The 21,986-nt window shown below is 46.9% G+C and overlaps 1 protein-coding gene across 2 annotated transcripts in view; it reads left to right on the top strand.

Annotated features, from left to right (window-relative positions):
• The window catches only part of LOC144096661 (uncharacterized), a 69,907-nt gene that overhangs the window by 40,740 nt on the left and 7,181 nt on the right, over nucleotides 1–21,986 (top strand). The window contains exons 12-15 of one of the 2 annotated variants that reach the window (XM_077629493.1): nucleotides 2,722–2,815; nucleotides 8,681–8,863; nucleotides 14,697–14,888; nucleotides 20,680–20,753. In XM_077629493.1, the coding sequence (XP_077485619.1) occupies nucleotides 2,722–2,815; nucleotides 8,681–8,863; nucleotides 14,697–14,888; nucleotides 20,680–20,753 (543 nt within the window). Of the gene's footprint in view, nucleotides 1–2,721; nucleotides 2,837–8,680; nucleotides 8,864–14,696; nucleotides 14,889–20,679; nucleotides 20,754–21,986 lie in introns of both variants that reach the window. The other variant, XM_077629492.1, reaches the window with a different exon arrangement.

Below are 21,986 nucleotides of genomic sequence, written 5' to 3'. Positions count from 1 at the left end.
GAGTGGCCCTTCGTTTTATTTAACGAGTGGGAAACTTGTTACTTATATGTTCGATTGTTAATTTTTTTTTTAAAACGGTAGAGGTATAAATTGTACATTGCATTACACCCCTTTTACAGTATCTCACATGCATCCTCTCCGAATGAAAAGAGCTAGGCGCTTCACCTGGCTAAAGAATGTTTCCATAAAAAAGTGTCGATAATAAACATGATTAGACCTCGGAGAACTTCGCCCAGGATGGACGGCCACTTGACGTGATGCTCTCCGTCGTGCGTCGTTATGCGCACGTTCATTATGCAAATACATTTCCCAGTGGACACATACAGGAAAATTACAACTACCTCAATTTTCACTCTCTCTGGTTGATAAAACATATTATTAAAAACCGGCAATGGGACAGGCGCCGAATGTTTTAAAGAAGGAAGTTATCTCTCTAAACTGCTTTTTGAGAAGAGTAGAGTGTGAATAATGCGGAAATGCATTCTTACCTCCCCTCTCTAACTTTCCGTCTTTGCGTGAGCCGGGTGTTTTTAGAGCGTTGACTCTCCTTATTACCTCATTATTCAGCTTCGCGCCGTTGTCGTCGGCGTCGTCATCCGTGCCGGTGCCGGCTTCCGCACCGCCACATTCAATCTTCCCGGTGGCCGGCTTTCTTTTCGGTGTGCGCTTGGAAAACGCTCCGCAAACCCACCGCGCCTTTTAGGGGTTAAACACAGCTTCAGAAATGTCAACCCGCAAAAGTGGTTCATGTTATCGTGTTACATGTTAAGTTCGTGCTTTCCAACCAGCGCGTCTTAGCACACGTACAAGTTAATGGCCACTGCTGTAAGTGATATTTCTCAAACGTTTCAGTTCAGAGCATCACTGCAATCGTTGGGAAGTGCGAATTCACCTCTGACTGTCTGAATTTTCGAGTACCAACAAAAAGAAAATGTCAGTGCAAATATCTTAGCTGTGACACTACCGTTCACACATGTGCATTAAACATTCGTAACTGTCCACTGATTTTGTATCTTCTTCGCCGCAATATCTTATGCCATCTCAAAGGAGTGCTGAAACATGGCAATTTAGCACCAAAAATATGCTAAAAAAGATGACCGCAATACGGTCATTTACACTTACAATAACAAATATACATGTAACCGGCTGCGTAGCGTGCATTTTGATCATGTATGGCACAAGTGAACTTCATGAAGATCATTTGTTAGCAACCAAACCGAGAGATTTATTGGCAATGCCGCCAGCTGGACAGAGAGAGATGGAAGGGGACGTTGGCTGGTCGGCTGTGTATCCCATACATCCCATTTCGCTAGGATTAATAACCTGCAAGAGCTGGCCGCGAGATAAGGAATATGCATGTATTACGTGATTATCGCGACCAATGTCACTTCTGAGGTGGTGATTCGTGTTTGATAATTCAGATATCCCGCGCCAGTGCTTTGTTGGCTGCAAGTTAAAATTCAGTGAAAAAAGAGGACGAAGACTAAACTGAAGTACGCCAATGAATAACTCAGGTATTACTGATATATTTTTGGCAATAACCTTGCGCAAGATATTTCCCCTCTACATTTCATAACCGGTAGGCTTCAGCGAAGACAGAAACTCTGAACTTTTATTGCTCCATGGAGAGGCATTTTTCCTATGCGGGGCGTAACCGGACTGAAGATAACCACTAAAATCAGAATCTGATTTCCAGTCACATGGCATAAAGTTTGCCACTTAAGAATTTAGCAGCTATTTCACTGCCGATAATACGACGCAAAAGTCCTGACAGTAGGTTTTATCTAAACGCCATTACGCGTCCACGAAACCAGAGGATGAATACACGCGATAGTAGGAAAAGCGAAAAGCGTGGTTTGAATTTTGTTACAAGAGCTTGAGAGGTTGCGGGGGAGAGTATTAAAAGCGCCGACAGGTCATCTGCGGCGCATTTTATTGTCCCCTTTGCGTATATCGCCTAATTTTCTTCTCTCATTTCCACCGTAAAACGGGACATCTTCGATAGTAACTATCGCCATATTCTGTACGTACAGATTACGGGTAGTGTGCTGCGCAGCGACAGCTATAGGAAACGCTTTGATAACTGGCGTGATAATTCCCCTTAGAAAGTGTGAAAGGCGCAATAACTCTGACGCGGCGGCGCTGCGGCATCGCGCACGCCACAGACTCACTTGCTGCACTGTAAGGGTGGTATGGTATGGTATTAAAGCTTACGCCCATGCGATTGCTGAGACGGGTGTTTAGTCTAACGCTCTTACTCATCACGTTCAGAAATAATGTGACGTATGCTACCACCCTGAGATCACAGCGCCATCTGTGGCAGCAACTAGAAAACAGCACATCTCGCATTGAGACTTGTAGCGCCATCTACAAGAGCATTGTAGAAACAACCGCCTGCTGCGTGCCAATGATGACGTCACGGTCCAATATCATGGGCAGAGGTTTGAACTATGTGAGTATGACGTCAGTAGACGCAATGGCGGCATAGTTTCGGTTTCTCGAATTTAAGATGGCGGCAATTAAAAAACGAGAAGCCTCGTCGATAGCTTCCTTAAAAGATCTTAAGCTCTATGCATCGTCACTAAACCTTATACTAGCTTAATTAATCAGGACAATGCCGAAAATTCTCATTTGCAGATTGCGAATATATGGGAGAGCTGTCCTGAAAGCATTTGCGGAATAAGGAGGTTTCGGCCGAATAATGCTTCTTCTTTCTTTCAGGTAGCCTGTGGTGGTAGTCTCATAGCGAATACCTGGGTCTTAACGGCTGCCAGCTGTTTATACTCAATTCTGAACGACACAGCAATGACTCCAGGTAATCTGGAGGTATGGGCAGGTAAGAAATTATATATTTCTAGCTGCTAGCAGTGCATGCATCTCGATGATGAAGCGCCGCCAGTGGAGCTTGTGACCTCTTCCATAAATACTATTTGGCGCGTTTGCAATGAAGAAGATGAACCAGCCCCGAAGCCAACGACGACGAAGCGCTCGCGCCGCCGGTTGGATGCTCGTGCTGGATGGAACACTGCCGCTTGTGTCTGGTCTCTCGGCTCTCTGCCTCGTAGATTGCCTGTGCCAAGATCTTCGTAGCCGACGCTTCCATCGTGCCAATAAACCGCTCTACATCAGCTATTTACACTCAATACTGAACGACACAGCAATGACTTCAGGTAATCTGGAGGTATGGGCAATTTATATATTTCTAGCTGCTAGCAGTGCATGCATCTCGATGAGGAAGCGCCGCCAGTGGAGCTTGTGACCTCTTCCATAAATACGATTTGGCGCGTTTTTAACCAGGCACATCCGCAGTGCTCGCGAGGAATACATCTTTTAAGCGCCTCGTTTGGGGCGTTACTACTGCTGCCGTACGTTTTGCGTCGTTTCTGGCTGCTTCATGCACCTTGATATGGCGATGAAAAAATTAAACCTTGGGGCCTGTTTTCATGGAGCACTCTTAACCAGCAGTTACGTACAGTAGCCTAAAGCAGCTGTTTCAACTCGCCGTGGCCTACAGTGTACCGGACTTTGCTTTTGCACAGAGGTCACGGGGTGTGTATAAATATTCCAGAATGCTCAAAGGAGACCATACAAGTTTCCTTACTGTAAGTGGGTTAGGTGAACAGCATAGCTTGTACAAGGGGGTTGTGTCTCAGCAGAATCTGCAACACGCTGAATTTGCAATACGGAACACCGGTTCAGCCAAGCGCTAGGGCTGCGAACGAGCTTCCCACCACAGGGTCGTTTTGGTCATTTTCATCACAGTTCACCAAGTGAGCGAGCGTGGCTTCTACGCCAGAGTTACCTCCCTGCGGAAAAGGAGCCATCCTGACGACTTAGGGAACGCACACGAAAGGCGGATCGTAGCATGGCTTGAGGCGGTCGATGCACACTGTTTCACGGCCGCAATGGCGCGCAGCGGGGGGCGACGAATGCGGTTCAGTAAGCTGGTTCCCTGGAGAGGTCTGGCAGATGACACGGTACAGGCCTTGGTACTTGGAAAGGAGTTTCGAGGAGAGGCCAAGACCGGTTCATGGAACCCAAAGCAATACGAGTGAGCCCGGGGTATACGACAGAAGCAGACAGCTGGGGGCACGAAGGTGCTTCTGACGATTCTGCTCCCGCGTTGTAAGACAGCCGGCAAGCTGGCGGCATTCGTCGGCACATGTGGCTGCTTGTGAAACGGTCAGAGACTGGGACATATCAGGGCGATACGCAAGCACGTGTCTATGGTGCAGGTGTGCTTGCAGAGTTAAAGAAAGAAGGCAGAGAAGCCAGTTGTGCTTTGCGTGGCAGTTATATAAGCGCATGTTACAAATGGTCCCAACTTGAGTGATCAGGTGCGACGTACATGGCCAGCATGTCGCTCAGTGTGTAGTTGAAACGTTCAGTAATGCCATTCGTTCAAGATTGATAGGCCGATATCTAGCGGTGAACAATGCGGCATTGGAGAAGGAGTGCTTCGACAGTGTCGGAGAGGAACACACGGCCCCGGTTGCTCACCAGTTCCTTAGGTGAACCATGGCGCTAAGCGAGATAATGCAATATGACACGCAAAATCTTGTGCAGACGCGGAAGGGAAGGATCAGGTTTCGACGTAGCGGTGTCCAGCCGGAGTGATGAGAAAAGGCCCGTAGAGATCAATGACAACGCGGTCGAATGAGCGCGTGGGCAGGGCAAGGGCTGCATCGGAGCCGTAGAACAATGAGGAGGAGTTTTTTGACGTTGGCAATCCGATCGAGAGTGGACATATTGTCGGATAAAGCGTTACATTCCCCGCCAGTAGAAGCGGAGTCGAAGGCACGTGTTAGTCTTCACCACACCAGCGTGAACACATGGGGGTCGGCGTGAAAAGAGGCGCATATGTCGGAATGAAGGCGCCGAGGAGTGACTAGTAGCCATTGGCGCCCGTCGGGAAGATAGTTGCGGCGGTAAAGCAGTCCATCCCGCATTGCAAAGTGGCCGGCTTGATGGCGTAGAGTCCGGGCAGCCTGACAAGGGAGATGGCGTAGATAGTAAAGCGAGGAGGGGAGCGATCCAAGGGTCCTGGCGTTGCACAGATGGCATGTCAGCAGTGTTGAGGGAAGAGGAATCACTGGTGTCGAAAGATGTGGAGTCGAAGTCACAGGGGAGAGGTGTGCGAGATATGGCGTCGGCGTCGGAATACTTACGGCCAGAGCGGCAGCCGACTTCATTGCCACATTCTTTTTAACGCCAACGAGCAAGACAGCCAGAGGCGTCTTTGAGGGAAGACAACCAGCACGGGGCACGGTGATCAGTTACGACAGAAAAAGGGCGACCATATATGTAAGGTCGGAACTTGCGAAAAGCCCACATGATCGCCAAGCGCTCTTTTTCTGTTACGGAATGATTCCTTTCGGCTTTGGTCAATGTGCGGCGGACGTATGCAACAACCGGTTCGGCGAAGTCGGGTTTGCGCTCAGTCAGGACTGCGCAGAAGCCCATGCCGTTGCTATCAGCGTGAATTTCAGTGCGTTGGCTGGGGTCGAAGCGGCGGAGGTTGGGAGAGGGCACAAGTAGGCAGCGGAGCGTGGAGAAGGCCGCATCACCGTCTGGTGTCCAAGACGAGAGGTTGGGGTCCCCGGCAAGAAGTTGAGTAAGAGCAGATAGGATGGAAGCGAAATTTCGCACGAAGTGGCGGAAGTGCATAGCCCTATGAAGCTACGGTGCTCTTTCAGTGAAATCGGTCGAGGGAGCTCGATGACTGCACGAAGCTTAGCAGGATCGGGAAGAACACCTGCTTTTCGTGGCCCAAGATCGTAAGCCACCGGACATCGAAGGAGCACTTCCTCAGGTTCAATTGCGGGCCGGTGTCCGTCACACATTTTGGGACGTGCTCGAGGTCCAGGTAACAGAGACATGTTCACTTGAGTCCGCTGAGAATTGCGTTCATCGTGCGCTAGTATGTGGCCGGAGCACTGCACAAACCGAACGGCATCGTGTTAAATCAGTAGAGGCCGTCGGGCGCAACTAAGACCGTTTTCTTCCGGACAGCAGCAGCCAGTAGCCGGAGCGCAGTTTGAGCGAGGAGAATTTCGCACCTTGCAGGCAATCGAGGGCATCGTCAATACGGATAAGGGGATACACATCCTTCCGCGCAATCTTGTTGAGTTGACGGTAATCAACACAAAAGTGGATGAGTGATGAGTCCATCTTCCTGATGAGAACAACGGGGGAGGCCCAGGGGCTGTGGAAAGGCTGGATTACACTGCGCTGAAGCATGTCATCCACTTCTTTGGTAATGAAGTTTCGTTCAGTAGCCGACATGCGATATGGGCGCTGGCGGAAAATGACGTGGGCGCCGGTGTCTATGAAGTGAGTAACGACAGATGTGCGTCCGAGAGAGGTGGGCGGGAACTCGAGAAATGGACGGAAACGTTCAAGCAATGTGACGAGCTGGTCGCGTTGGGCAGGTGAAGGCTGGCATCAACAGAACGAGAAAAAACAGAAACGGAGTCTTGGTTCGGCGCAGCAGCAGGCGAATCGATGGTATCTACCAGGTCTGGGTCGACGGAGACAGAGTATGTAAGAACATGATCGAGTGATTCGACACGTCCCAGGCATTCACCACGGAGGCGTTGATGGGGACGAAAAAGGGTTTGTGGCGTAAATTTAGCTGGAGCCATAGCAGATGGTCAGACGAGGGCAATGAAGAAGGAAACAGTGGCGATGGGCCGCTGCATCAGTCAGATTGAAGGAAAAATCGAATTAGAAAAGTATGCGCACTAGAGGGGCACTAGGCCTGTAGAGAAGACAGGAATGACAGTATCTTCGGTGACCAGCATTTTACCGGTACGTGGAGAGGTGTCGCACGGGAGGTCGGGAAAAAGCGGAGACAGTTAAATGCTAGCTCGCGCACAGTCGAAGATAGCATGATGAGGGGTGAAAAAGTCATAGCCCAGAATGATATTGTAAGCACAGCGGGACAAGACAAGAAACTCGGCGATGCAAAAAACGCCCGGATAACAAGGCGAGCTGTGCATGCTGACAGAGGTTGAATGCGGTGTGAACTAACAGTACGGAGACCACAGTTCGGAGCAGGTGTCTTCACCTTACGTAGTCTTCGGCAAAGGGCGGCGCAAATTGGAGAGACTGCTGCGCCCTTGTCCATAAGGGCGAGAACAGCGATGTCATCGACAAGCACTTTGAAAACATTTGCGGACGACGGATGACTTGCCTAGTTCGATAGAAGCGCACTTCTTACTAACGAAACTGCGGCTGTTCGTTTTCCTCTGGGCGGGAAGGAGAGCAACGGCGCATGGGTAGAGAGATCGGCGACGAGCATAAGGGGATCGTCGTGGAGAGTATGAAGAGTGGTCAAGAGGAAAGAAGTCCGCAGAGGGTCCGGATGAAATAGGCAGCGATCGAAGGAGGCGCATTGTCGTAGCTGTACGGGAGTGCGCCGGCCCGCAAACTCGGCGCCTGTTGTCGACAAAGCCGTGCGACGTGGCCCGCCAAGCCACAGGCGTAACAGATGGGGCGGTTGCCCTGGGCGCGCCATGGGTTTATAACGGCGCGGCGAGGCGGCTGGAGGGCAAAGCACCAGCGACCTGGTCCCGGATGGCAGAATTGCGCTTACTCTTCGAGAATGCATGAGTTTAGAGTAGTAAATGCGGTCGTAATAGATATGGGCAAGCTAGTTTCCCCGGGAGGTTATCCATGTGAGTGATTATAGTGCTAATTTGATTTTCTCTTCAAAAGCGACAAAGTAGTATTTTATATTGCCCCATTAAATACTTTTTACCGTTCAACCTAAAGCATAATATAGCAATCGATCAACGTAACAGTTGCGGAAGTGAAATCTCTTTACAAGAAAACGAGAAGAAATTTTCTAAGTAAGGATTCTGATCAAAAACCACCTACCAACGTATACCGCAGTTTTACGCTTTTATTTAAATAAGACCACTGAAACTGTGCGCACTATCCGACCTTCGCGCTCTAATTTAATACCATTAACTGAATGTCCAGTAGCGCAGTTTTATGGCATTTTGGTAGGCCTATAATTCTAGCGCAGAGATTCCTTTACTCTTTCTGTTGTTATAAAAGTCGAGATGTTGGCTCTACACTTGTTGAAAAAAAAAGTGCTATACATTAGACAGAAAAAAGGTTGAATAAAAATGAAATGCATGTGTTGTATTGCCGACCATCTAAAATCTTACATTTGCGAATTTGAAAATATTTTTTCTGCTCGCTTCTCTGTTCCAGGGCGACACTCTCTATTACGATGTTATCGTTGATAAAAAATAAAATGTACTTCTATTGCATTACTTACTGCTTCTACTATGAACAGTTCGCTATCCTCGGAAAAAGTTTACAGAATTCATTTTTCAGGTTTCGACAGAGTGTTCCAGGAAAACGTATGCGAGAGCACTATGTGTACAACCGACAAAAGAAAATTTTTCGTCCACATGACTAATGGTATCTTTGAAAATGCACAAATGTATTCATGCCCGGTTAGCTGCTGCTATAGTATCCAAACCCTGATAAAAACACAATAAAGTGCTCAAGCTGGCAAGACCCTGTGCGCCAGCACTTCTGTCGCACCCTCAGCGAACTTCTCTGTGAAGTGTTTTTCAGGCCTGCCATCACGATCTGCTGCAGGCCAACTAATTTCCTAAGTGTAGATGCACGACCACAACAGTTATCTGCATTTGGCTTCCAGTGTTGGCCGCTGCGACGGCAGATGACGGAAGCACACTTGCGGGGTCATCCATCAAGCGTATGGTGATACACGACCGGTATCGTTTCAACCTGGACTTAGTGCACGATATTGCCCTGTTGGAACTCAACGAGGACTTGACGCAGACGGCTCGGATCGTCCCCGCCTGCCTACCGCCTGCCCAGGGTGAGGCTAAAGCATACGTCTCCTGTCCTTGCTTCAACAACTGATCTACGGAACCGAAAATATTGCGATATTTATGTGACAATATCGTAGTAGAATTCATGCTATTATTTAAAATACGAATAGTTGCATTACAAAGATTAACTGCTAACAACTGCATCCTAAATCTACACCTAATCCTAGCCAGTGTGGGTATATATATGCAACTACTTTTTTGTGTGTTAATTGTTAAGTGCATTTCCTATGACAAGAACACGATATATAGAATGCATAAACACACAAGACCATTTTTAAATCACTAAATAGTCTAAAAAAATAATGCACACTATTTCGCAAGGTCGCTTAGCCCACTCCCTGTGAGGCCCACCCATGAATGCTGAGGTGACGTAACGCCGAAGAGAAAAACCCAAGGCAGAACTTGCGTTTGCGTAAGGGGCGAACGATATTTTTCCGAATCAGCAAGTGTCTTGAAAGTCGCTTTCTACTGGGGCAACATGGCGGCTTTCTTGGAAGAGGGAGTCGCTAACTTTACCCCCATTTTCACGTTGCCGCTTTTCCGCCCTTAAAGTTCGCCGCAAATCAACGGAACAAGAGGTGTTTCGTTACAGCACTAGATATTATTCTGAAGGTTCCCTGGCAAAGCGTATAATTACTGCAGTCGTCGTCATCGCGATAGAACTAGTGTGGTTCCAGAAAGGATCAATGAGAGCGTACCTGACCCAACTCTTAAATTTACTTTATGTTTTTGGCTATCGTTTCTTAATGATTGGAATAGATTCCTGCAATTAATTTTTGCTTTGTCCTCCTCATTTTTTTCAAAGCACAGATAATTTTTTCATCGCGAAGAGGTTAAATGCCACATTTGCTCGCCCTGCTGTTTTGGCCAAATTTGTTTGCGAATGAATTAGTATTTATTGGCAACAGGTACCTGAAACTTCTTTTGTGGAAGCTGTGGATGCTCTAGTTTACACCTTGTAATTTTTGCCTGTTTCAAGCGCTCAGTATTTCTACTAGAACTAGTCAAACTTGTCCTAAAAAACGTTTTTGTCTACTTTGAAGGTCAGTATCTCACGAAAAGAGTGTGCCAGAGGTGCCACAATTGGGAATTCTGTTCTAGACATGAATATTTGTCGAGGTGGAATAGGTCATGCTTATACGGTTTATTAGTAACAAGATGTGCTGGCGCAAAGTACGAAAAAGTGCAGAACCAAATTTTCTGACGATAACTGGAAAAAAAAACCTTTTTAATATGTTTAGACTTTGTCCTCTTATTATTCTGTGCACAAACGTCCAGAATCGTCGAAAACACGTTGCGTAATGTTGACCCTGTAGCAGTTTCGGCCCTCCATAGAGACCCTTGGCAAAGCTCGGCCCCCTGTGTGTTTCGGAGGATGCCCCTTGGGTGCGACTTCTATAGAGTGCGGACAATACTTGGACCGTAAATAGGCTTGTAAGTATGCGGAATATTGCAAAAAATTCCCAATGAGACGCAGTAATTTGAAGCAGCTCCTGAAATAATGTCTCTGAAAGCGTACCATACGCATGCCGGGCGCAGTGCAAGACGGAAAACACGCTTTCAAGGACAGGTTGGGAGGTTCTCGTGCTTCGGATGTATGGGTGAACAGCACTGAACTCTAATACTGATGCTCGTGACGGCGAAGAGTCCTTGCCGCCTAACTATACAGTTATTTCTTTAAACGCACGCGGATGCTCCCTCCGTACACCACAGTACAACCACAGTATGAGGCGCGCTCTGAAAGCAGCAAAGCTATCTTCAGGGCTGTTTCTTTCCCGATCGTTGCGTTTGTTTCGATGGAAGATAAGGCGCTGCAAGCTATAATGGTACAACAAACGTGGAGTGTGCTTCCTCTACGACTTCAAGGCCGGCTATGCCGCTCGAACGTGTTCCTGCAATGCTTGTTTCTGTCCTCCCTCGGCACCTGTTTTATCTTTTCAAAAATGGAATATCAGGGTGCCTACGTTAAGAAAAAACACACCATATCCTTTTTGGAGCGAAATCCACAGTGTGTAGACGTTCCCCTTTCCCTCTCTCACTATGGGCGAAGCCTCCCTGGCGGTTGTCGACAATCACTTCCGTTGAAGATAAGCGAGACAACTGAGACTCCCTAGGGACATTTTGCTCTTGCTACGCTGTTCATGTGCACCTCATGGAGGCGAAGCATAGCTCTGAGCGAGTGCTTTAGTCTGGTCGGTTCATCGTGCCACTAATACATCCAAAGCACGTGAACCTCCCAGCCTTATCTTGCAAGTGCGTTTTTCTGCGTCTTGCACGGCGGCCTGCATACGTATGACACGCTTTTAGTGGCTTTATTTCAGGGGCTCTTCAAATTATTGCGTCCGGATTGGCAATTGTGTGGAATAGTTTGCTGCTTAGGCTACCTTCTTATAGTCTTAGTATTGACCGCATTCTGCAGTAGTCGCGCACAAGGAGTCTCCTCAGAGCTACAGGGTGTCACTGGAAGGCGGAAACCGCTACAATGTCAGCATTATGCAGCATTCTTTTCGATATTCTGACCGCTCGTACAGAGAGGAATACGTGCACAAAGCTGAACAAAATATCAATTTTTTTCACCAGAAAAATGTCGCCTTCTTTGCCATCCTGATGCTATCGCAATAAAACGTGTCCGTGCAACCACGTGACCCGGTAGAGGTAGCCAGGCGAAGCAAGATACGTATCCCGCACGTGGTGTCACCCCAGGGAAGTGTAATGACGTGATCACCCCATGCACGTAGCCTTGCTCTTCGCGCTAGCTTTCACAGAGAAAACAAAGCTACGGTTCTCGGTAAAGGTGAGTTTGTTTTTGCAGTCATCTCCCGTCCATGCACCGAATGTGACCGGGCAAAGAGGGGCAGAGAAGCGGCCCTCCACGGGCATTTCTGATGGGGTCTGTCTTTCTTTGCGTATTAATTATCGTTTGCCACCTACCGCATGCTTTTCATGTTACGAGTTATGTAATCGCTATTCAGTTTTACAGCCTTATTCGCATTACTAGCTCATTTTTCAAACATATGGCGTTGGAGGCATCAGAACAGCCTGCCGTCTGGCACAAACCGCAGTGCGCCATCCGCCTGCAAGAAAAGGGCGGGTTTACCGGTACACAGCAGCGCCCTCGCCCTCAGGTTCCGCATCTGTCAAAGTGAGAAGTTCACTATTAGTGCACAGGCGCTCTAGGCCTCATAACATGGAAAATGTGGGTGTGTGGTGCAGCCTCTGAAGTGTGTCACGTGATGCGGGCAGCGGCGGGAAATAAATGAGACTGGATGAGGGTGACCTCGGGGTACCTGAAGAAAGAAAACGTACATTGCCGCGAGTGGGTTTCGAACCCTCGGCGGCACGAACAAATCACCTTCGCTGGCCACCGCACGACAGCGCTATGCTATCGCCGTAGTTTTTTCTTTATTGCATGGAAATAAATTCCGCTGAGCTACCAAACCGTTTACGAATACACAAGCGTAAACCTCAATGCCTCAATGCATACGGCCATATTGATTACGGGTTGGAAAATTGTCTTGACCTTCGCAAGGCATATGCTGAAGACGGGGTCGGCCAGTTTCACTGCTTGCGAGCGAACATCTATTACCTGCATGGCTTGCAACTAGAATGATTTCAGAGTCAGCTGGGCTGTCATTTCTGAAACATTAAGAAGAACAAAAGTTCGAGGTTACTTATGGAAGGGCTATCTTTCATACTTTCTTTTAAAGGTTGAGGCAGTGATGGGCATCAGAGTCATGTAAAGAACTTGGTTGGTTTATGGATTATGGAGATTTAACGTCCCGAAGCGACTCAGGGTATAAGGGACGCCGCAGTGGAGGGCTTCAGTGGTTTCGACCACCTGGTGTTATATAACGGGCTCTTACATCGCGTAGTAGACGGGCATCTAGATTTTCGCCTCGACCGAAATTAGACCGTCGCGGCTGGGATCAAACCCGCGTCTTTCGGATCTGCAGCCGAGCGCCATAACCACTGAGCTACCTAAACACCTCCTACCTGTTCATAATCCAAATACGGCATTGAAGTCTACACCAAAATTAGCTTTCATTACCTATAACACTAAGGACTAGTACTAAATGGGTGTACTGTTTGCCACCATGGGGAATATCAACGCATTGTGTTTCCTTAAGCCTGTTTCCGACTTAGACCATATAGGTTTAAAATAAGTGCATTTGGTACTTTCTTTTGGCAGTTAGTACACCGGCTAGCCACTTTGGCACTATGAAAATAAAATTGGCGATGGTTTATCTCTGGTCAAACCTGGAGTGGCGCGATAGCTACAGCTGGCCGGGTGGAACTTCCTCAGTAGAAATGCAGTCAGTCATTCGCAGCTGTTTCGCTGGGCGTTCCTTCTTCATCTTCTTCCCACTTGACACGGCGCATGCGCACAGCTTTTGCAGCTCGGTTTCGCCGGCACGCCGCGCCGCCAGCAGCAGCAGCTGCTCCGCCCCACGTGGCTGGTCACGTGACCAACCACGTGACGAACCACGTGTTCAGCCACGACGCCGCGCCGCCGGCAGCTGCTCCGCACCACGTGACCAACCAATTGCCAACGTGGTGGCGCCACCACGCTCATGGCTGGAAATGCTACCGTAATGTTGCTATTGCTACAAAACAGCGCGACGGCACAAGGACATCGTTTCTTTTAATTCTTCTCGCGCCGTTGCGCTGTTTCACCATTATGCAAACCAACTCGCCCCTCAGTTCAAACTGTTCTGGTCGAGATTAATAAAACAGTAAACCTTTATGCAGGCATGAGCTTTAATTTCTTCCCCGCAGTATTACAAGAAGACAATGTATGGTGAAAAACGGTTGCTTGGTTGGTTGGTTTATTGGTGTTTTATGTCCCAAAGAAATTCAGGCTATGAGGGAAACCATAGTGAAGGGCTCCGGAAATTTCGACCACCTGGGGTTCGTTACCGTGCACTGATATCGCAGAGTAGACGGGCCTCTAGAATTTCGCCTCCATCGAAATTCGACCGCCGCGGCCGCAATCGAACCCGCGTCTTTTGGGCCAGCATCCGAGCGCCATGACCACTGAGCCACCGCGGCGGCTAGAAAAGCGTTTGCATCTCCCCGTTAAAATGCCTGCCACATTTAAAGACGTTACTTTTGGAGTACTGTCCTACACTCTTCATTGGGTCTATTTGAGTTACATTGCTAATTTTCAACAACTTTTAAAAGTTATGGTGAGTTCCCAGGTTCGAACCCGACCGCGGCGGCTGAGTTTTTACGCAGGCCAAACGCTAAGGTGCCCGTGTGCTGTGCGATGTCAGTGCACGTTAAAGATCTCCAGGTGGTCCAAATTATTCCAGAGCCCTCCACTACGGCACCTCTTTCTTCCTTTCTTCTTTCAATCCCTAATTTATTTCTTCTTTTACGGCGCGGTTCAGGTGTCTAACGATATATGAGGCCGATACTGCGCTGTTTCCTTCCCCAAAAATCAATTATTATTATTATTATTAACAGTTTTTGTGCGCAATTTTTTTTATTACCGCACATTATTACGGTTGTAATATGCAGCTCTGCCTTGGCGCTTAAGGATGAGGGTGAACTTCACTGCATGTGTAATAAACGACCCTCATGACGTTGCCATCATATTCTCGGAGCCATATATGGAGTCTAATATATCTAGCGACCACCCCAGGGAATAATAAATAATTGCCGCAATTGTCACATCAGATGTGGAAGTTAGTAATAATGCAATGGGCTGTAATTTGCTTTAGTGTTGTGAGTACGACGCCCAATATCTTCATCCTGATAGCATATCCCGGAGTTTAATTATTTAATCTAAGAGCATTTTACGCTTGCTTTCGTTACTAGGAATCTCGTCGTCCCCCTACAAGGCGAGCAAGAGTGCTTACCTTGTTGCTTCGAGTATGACTGACACCAAGGCTGAGAAGTCTTCTGACCTCGCCCAAATTGAGATGATGGTCGGCTCTGAATCCTTTTGCTACGCCAAGTCTCGACGATGGTGGGCCTCAAAAGGAATTATGTGTGCAAAGTCCCTGCATGGTAAGTGGGATGTACTTCCGTCTCCATGCACAAGAATCAGCTGTTTTGCTATTGCTTATAACCTTCTAAGTGCTGAAGCACAGATTCATCGACTGTAAGTTTTTGCAAGATTGCGGTGAGCGTAAGGAAATTTCTGGAGTACTCATGTATTTGTTCTTGGCATATTATATCGTAGACCAACCCGGTTTTGTCAGCTTGGCTTTTGAGATAAGATGTAGAACCTTACGTTACACGTGCGTTGTTAAGAGGACAGATAAGCAAAAGCACGACTGCCAAAAGCAGTTTAGTGGAAAAGGAAGAACGGCTCTGTCCGAAAGGAGTGTGAGGCACCTTCCAGAACCGAGGAAAAACGGGTGGAGTTTGACGCCCAGCGTTGGCCGGTTCACGTTCGGCGTTGCGAATGAGGACAGAGCCACGATGTCAGTCAACAAATATAACAGATATATTCTCTATTACTGTTCACAGGTGAATCGAACGCAAGCCATTGCATGCATTAAGGGCCACAGGGTGGAAAGTTATTGCAGAGTACTTTCTACACGTATTTACATTATTGGCGTACATTCACAGGTAGCCTAAATACCACACCAGCGATTACAACTGTTTAGTCATATTTAAAATCTATCGGGTCACGTGCATATTCCTCACAGGCATTACAATCAGAGAAGAGAAGTGCAGTGCAAACTTCAAGTCGAAGTGAAGTTGCAAACGGCCATACATTTGATCTGCGAGTTCGGCGGCAATACACTCACAAAAACGACGCAGGAAGAGCGGCTCTCAAAGGCGATGGTCCTTCCTTTGCCCTCGGGCTGTCTTAGGGGCGCTGTGCGACGGCGGCTCGGGGTTACGGGAGTGCTAGGCAGTGAGGAGCGCACTGAACTCGGGGGACTGAGTCGGCTCCTTTTAAAGCCATCGGTCGCCAACGGGCAAGACACTCGCCGACAGTTGTTCACGCATGGAGTTGGAGTCCTAAAAGTACATATCAACAAACTCACGAAGTAGATGATACACAAAGGAAAGACCAGGTAGGCTCCGCACTTTCGACACTGCATGGCCGCCTTGTTGGAGTTAGAAAAAGTATGATAGAACCAAAAGAAGAGGCACGTGCACCAACAACTTCAGTCCTGCTATTGGAATACCTTGTAGGCGAGAAAAGTTTATAAATATATATAAAAAAACTGACGGCTTTGGGCCTATGAGGAGTGGCGTTGAGTTGGAAAAATGGAAGATACAGACAAAACAAGCAACGCCTACACCCTCTGTCGCTAAGTGCGGGGGTTAGCCTAACTGGAGGGAAACTAACAGGTGAAGACAACGCGCACGTACTCGTGGTCTTGCATTCACCGACCCATGGAAAACAGACAGGCTACGGGAACACACCGTAACATGCAACCCGACAAACCTACATTTGTTTGCTTACACACGTATTATACATGGACTAATCACTGATCTCCACTATGTAGCTGGATGTCGCATTCTCTTTTTCTGAAGTGGGCGCAAGTGAAGCCACCGGAATTTGGATGGCATGTCCCGGGAGCTCTGTGTCTGCTGTGTATTTCAATGCAAAAACTCGTGTCTTTCGGCCTTCCGTCCTCAGTTTTTCGCGTTGTTTTCGTGTAACGTCTACGTTAATATCAAAGTCATATGCAAGCTCAGCGCAAAAATGTGAGCATTGTTCGGGGAACCCTGTAATTTCCAAGGAACTGAAGTAAACAGGCATGCAGGTCTCACCAGGGCCACGGCGAAGGGGCACGTGCATTAAACACTGTGTTTTTATCTGGTTCTTGTTTTCCGAGCGTAATTAGGACAAGTAGTGGAATGACGATGAGTCTAGGTCATCTTAAAAACAAATTTTCGTGTTTCAAAGACAAGGCGAATCCTGACACTAGAAGAGCCACTTGTTATACAGCTGCCGCAGTTTCAGTTTAGAATAGGTGGCGAACGATGGCTCTTCTCATCGATGACAGGTGATGTTTGTTTCTTTAGGGTGTCATTTGCCTTCCAGACGTGCGTTTAACCTAACTCCATAGCATAGCCACGTTTCAGCTGCACAGCGCGAGAGAAACGACTGACGAGAAAGACGAATGCTGCAGCGTGCGTTACAAGCGCTGTTTGAAGATAACTGCACCAAACATCACGAATAAAGCCCATTCAGGCATAATTTGATACAGTTTGATACAGTACATAATAAACTCCGTCGTAAAAGCACTGCCATATACAGTTTTGACGCCGTAATGTGCAGAACACCGTCGGCACCTCACTAGGTAGTGGCCTCGCCATCGCTCCGGTTCGGTCTAAACATGATTCGGTAAAATGATCAGTGCAAAGTCGGCTGCCTGCTGAAGTTTTCCACCTGTTCTTTCTTAAATTTATCCCCCATTGATGGTAAAAATTGGGCGTGGAGCGCGACAACGTGCATCACAACAAAGAGCAGAGTTGGCGACGCAAGCGCAACGGGACGAGACAGAGCTGAGCAGGCGAGGCTCCGTACGTGCTGTGTGTAGCGACGTCCTGTCGTCTTCTGGTGTCGTCCCATTTCGATGCAATGGACCCTTATTTTTGAAACGTCTTTCCTGAAGACATTGCTTTTCTCCTCATGCAGTTGACGGCGCAACAGGTAGGCATTGTCATGAAAAAAGACGAGGACGTTGAAAAGACAATGTGCTAAGTGAAAAACGAGAACTAAAACAAAAACCGTGCTGAGGTCCGATTTCATGCACTACCAAAGGCTGACTTCCGTGACATGCCGCCAAACTTCCGATGGCTTCACGTTCGGGCACCCGATACGGCATCCAGCCCCTTAGTGGAGATCAGTGGTACAAATGCTGCCATTTTTGTGGCAGGCTCCCAGACGAAGAACAAAAAGTGCATGCCTCCTCAGAGCAGAAAAAAACGAAGACTGTACGAAAAAATTTGTAAAGTGGGATCTTGAATACACGCCATGTTCTGTTTGTTGTTTTTCTTCAGCCTTAGTGTCGTGTCTTTCGGACCCCAGACATTTTAAAAGAGTTAGGTAATCTACGTGGTATGCCGAGATCTTAGGTTGTTTTTGTGCAGTTTTCCGTCATTCTCGTTTTTGAATGCTACCAACGTGCCATTTCAAAGGTGCAGGGAGCGCACTTTTTCAGAGCACAGTGACAAGCGGTAACAGTGTGCAAGGCATTACAAATGACGCAGCTGGAGGAAATAGGCCCGAGCGTGCTTCAAATATTTTTTAGCGCACCGTTCCCGGCAAGTATGTGGCTGTGAATTCACGCATGCTGTGGCGTAGAACGATAACTCACACATCCAGCGCAATCACGTGCGCTCAGGGAACAGCTACGCATTCGCTCAACCGTCAACTCTGGGATCAGGTGTGGCTCTTCACGGTTTGGATGTTGGCACTACGCGACGCAGCAGCGAGTTCAGTTATATGGTTGAACTTGATGGTGGTGGTTGTGTGCGGTTATCTTTCTACGTCACAGCCCATAGATACCGAAACCAAACAGTTGGCGATAAACGGTGTTGCAGTAAATTATGTATAACACACTAGGGCATACCTTTTTGCATTTCGTTCCTTCGTAAAATTGTCTGCATCGTTATTAGCTAAAAAAGCGGCTAAAAATGTTGTGCTCCCTCTCCTCGAAGTAAACGACTGGAATAAAGAAGTAAAACATGAGGGACATGGGAGAGGCTTTTGCTTTGTAGTCAGGGTAGTCAGGCTGATGGTGATCATGAAGGAGAAGCTAGTGCCTTATGCTAATGTGTCAAAAACGTCGGTGGAAAGGCCTCAAAAGATTCTTTTCGTTTTAAAGAAAAGCGTGAAAGCGCACGGTAAAATGTTTATCTAAATCATATAAATGAATTACACCGTCAACTGTGTAGCACGCCAGCACAAATTAGAATTTAAATAAGCGTTATCGTGTTAGAAGCATGAACGGGTTCGAGACCAGCATTTATTTATTTTTCCAGTTTACCAGAGAAGGCAGCCTTTAACCGCCCAGAAGTGTAGCAGGTGTTTCAGAGAAGTCCACCACTAATTTTGAAACTAGGGTTTTTCAGATACAGAGGAGCTTTTCAGAGCATAGTAATACCAGCGCTGACAGGCGTAAAAAACTGGAGTAAAATGTTAACTTGCACAGGGAATTACTAAACTATACGAAATCTTGATGTCGGCTAGTCGGCGGTTCATCTCAAGTAAAAGTAGTGCAGCACAAAAAAAAACAGGGACAGAAGAGAAAGGCACAATGCAAATCCTGTTATTTGCGTCTTCTTCTTTTGTTCCTATTTTTCTTCTTGCGCTGCACTACTTTTACTTAAAACTAAATTCTAATATTTAGGTTTTTAAATATTATTTATAGGCGCATGATTCTAATATGTGGTTTGTAGCCGGCCGTCATTAATCGCCATATCAGTTTATAGGACGTCGAAAACGCGTTTACCCTCGCCGCTATGGCTCAGCTAATTTGGGCCATTTGTCGGACCATTCGAAAACCGCGCGCCTGCGGAGAGGGCAACGCGACGTCCATCAAAACGACAGACTCCGTGGCTACTGCTAATGACCAGCTGCAAATCTCTAATTGTAATCACGCGCTTATCGGTAACAGCTAAAAACGTAACTACTATAAGTTTTTTAATCACTGTAGTGTTAGCATGTTTCGCCTGTTTGTTGACGTTCGCCAAAACTGGTATTTCCATGACGCAAAAGGCTTCTATTTACCTCAAAAACCCTATTTTTAAAGATTAGTGGCGGGCTTTACTTAAACATTTTGGTATAGGCGTTGACTTCTAAACAAAAAATAATTTTATGCTTTGGTCAATTTGTGAACTTTATAGAAATATTACAAATGTATATTCCAGGTTTTAGATGTGGTGTTTCGTTATCGTAGTGGTGACGTTAAGGGGTTTTTGTGAATTGGAAATAAAGAACAATCCTTCTTTGGATCGCGAATCAGCGTTCTCTCTTGCGTATTTGGGTGTTATAGCTGGCGGTGGTTTTGATGACAACTGGATATAACAGATCAGCTGGTACGCTTAGGATTTTTGGGAGCTGTCGCAGGACATCTTAGGATTATTTGAGAGGAATTGACTGAACTCGCCCTTATTTCAGAAAACTAACTAAGCAAAAAAATTTGGTTATGAGTTCAACATTTTCTTTATGTGCTCGACTGTACTTGATCCATCCTATAACAGGCCAAAACGTCTGGAGTTAAGGCATAAATAAATTTTAATTTGTGAAAAATCTTCTGACGACACACAACCACCACGTGCATAGTGATGTCCTCAAAAGGTACAAGTCCGAGCGGCTTTTAGTCTATGATTCGGACTCGACATAGAAAGTGGAAAGGAAATAGATGGGAAGGTGAGAGCATAAAATATACGATGCTCTGACCGCAAAAGTGATTGGAAGGGCGGCATATCACCATCCGTTTTATTTCCTTGTCGACGGTGAAGAGCAGTTTCCGATATTAATAGCGCACAAGGAAACGGAGCATCGTTTGTTGCACCTGCACGTTTCTGAAATCTGAGAACCATACTCAGTATGTGTTTACATATTTGCGGCAGAATGATATAATTTATGGTTGCACCTTTAGGCTTTTTAATAACACTGACAATCTTCATAATATGCATTGCTAATTTTCTCATGGAGAGCTCTCAAAGCTGAATCGCAAGTTTTGTAACCTGAGCTAACCACAAGTTTGATGTCATCGAGCTCCATGCTGTCGAACGCAAGAAACCTCAAATTCACGTTTTTTCTCTGTCTGTTGCGAACCAAAGGCAGTAATGTTTCGCGTGTTTTGTTTCTTTTTAACAGGGGAGGTCTGCAGAGCGGAGAGCGGGAGTCCACTGATGCAGGAAGATCCCGACACAAACAGTTCTTGGAGACAGGTGCTGTATATGCTTGCGTTAAAACATTTCTTTAGACACATACTCAGCCAGTACCTATAATCTACACTAAAATCCTTCGGGGTGGTGCTGCTCTTCATGTTTCAGTTGATTCAGTGTGTTTAAGTCCAGAACGTCCACCTCATAAGCTTGCTGTCTATCTGGTTGTCGAGAGTAGCAGTAAGCATGCAATGCTTTTCAGGGATGGCGTAGTGCATTCTACTAGATCTCATGAAGGGAAGTTACCGCACTTGGGTTTCACCTAGACTAACTGACTGATCTAAGATGTCCCCGCATTCGCCCTTTTCTTCGCCTTCGCCAAGCAGCTTTCGCGGCTTTAGGAGCTTCTGCGATGAGCCGATTTGCTTAGCCAGAGATGGCGGCGGCATGCCTTTGACGTTTTGGATGCTTCTCGAGCAGGCGCGTTCTGACGCTTCTATTTATATTATTGGGCAGGGCGCTCAGCCTCCCATTTTGCTTTCGGTACTCAATACGCCATAGCGCTGGCCCTCTTTTCATCAGCCCTAGCGACGTGCTTGGATGCCGTTTCAGGTACGTCTGCAGCTATATGTATAAACTTTTGGTCACACGTTCAAACATTTCCATCGCTTCATGAAGGCGCTCGGTTTCTGCCGGAGCTGGTTGAAATTCCAATTGGAGCTACAGTGTGGTAATTTATTCGGGTGGCACCCATCCTCAAGGAAAAAGTTCGGCAGATTGAGAGATAAGTGCGCCTTCATGTTCATCCTAATATTCGTTTTAGGCTCTTGACGATCGTCTCCTGAAAGTGCTTGCAATGGGTGCTAGAAGCATGCCATGCTTAGCAAAAGGCTCTTGCATAAAAAGCACATTTTTTCGGTATATCTGCCCCACTTATATCAACACAATAAAATAAGCACTACCTCCGTCTTAGTAAAGTATGGCTTCTTTTTACCGTGTCAAAGCTTCTTTTTCATCATGTAGAGGGTCCTCCAAGTCAATTAAAGCATCTACACTCTGTTTGTATGTCATAGGATCCGTCTCAGCACTCGTCCTAGCATCTAACACGTTAGGTAAATCTCATAAGTACGCGTTTTAGGTCGCGCAGATAATGTGTGTGCCGTATTCAAACCTTCTCACGGCTTTATGGTCATTTCAGTTGGTGGTTTTAGCCTGTGAGCTAAAACTTCGACTATGAGTGAGAGACCAGAGAAGACACGCCTTGAAATTAAATTATTGCTTTGTGTGTCCTTCCGT

The sequence above is a fragment of the Amblyomma americanum genome, chromosome 7 (assembly GCF_052857255.1).
Source record: "Amblyomma americanum isolate KBUSLIRL-KWMA chromosome 7, ASM5285725v1, whole genome shotgun sequence".
NCBI classification, from domain to species: Eukaryota; Metazoa; Arthropoda; class Arachnida; order Ixodida; family Ixodidae; genus Amblyomma; species Amblyomma americanum.
Note: the sequence above shows the minus strand (reverse complement) of the source record. Positions and strands in the feature narration are given on the sequence as shown.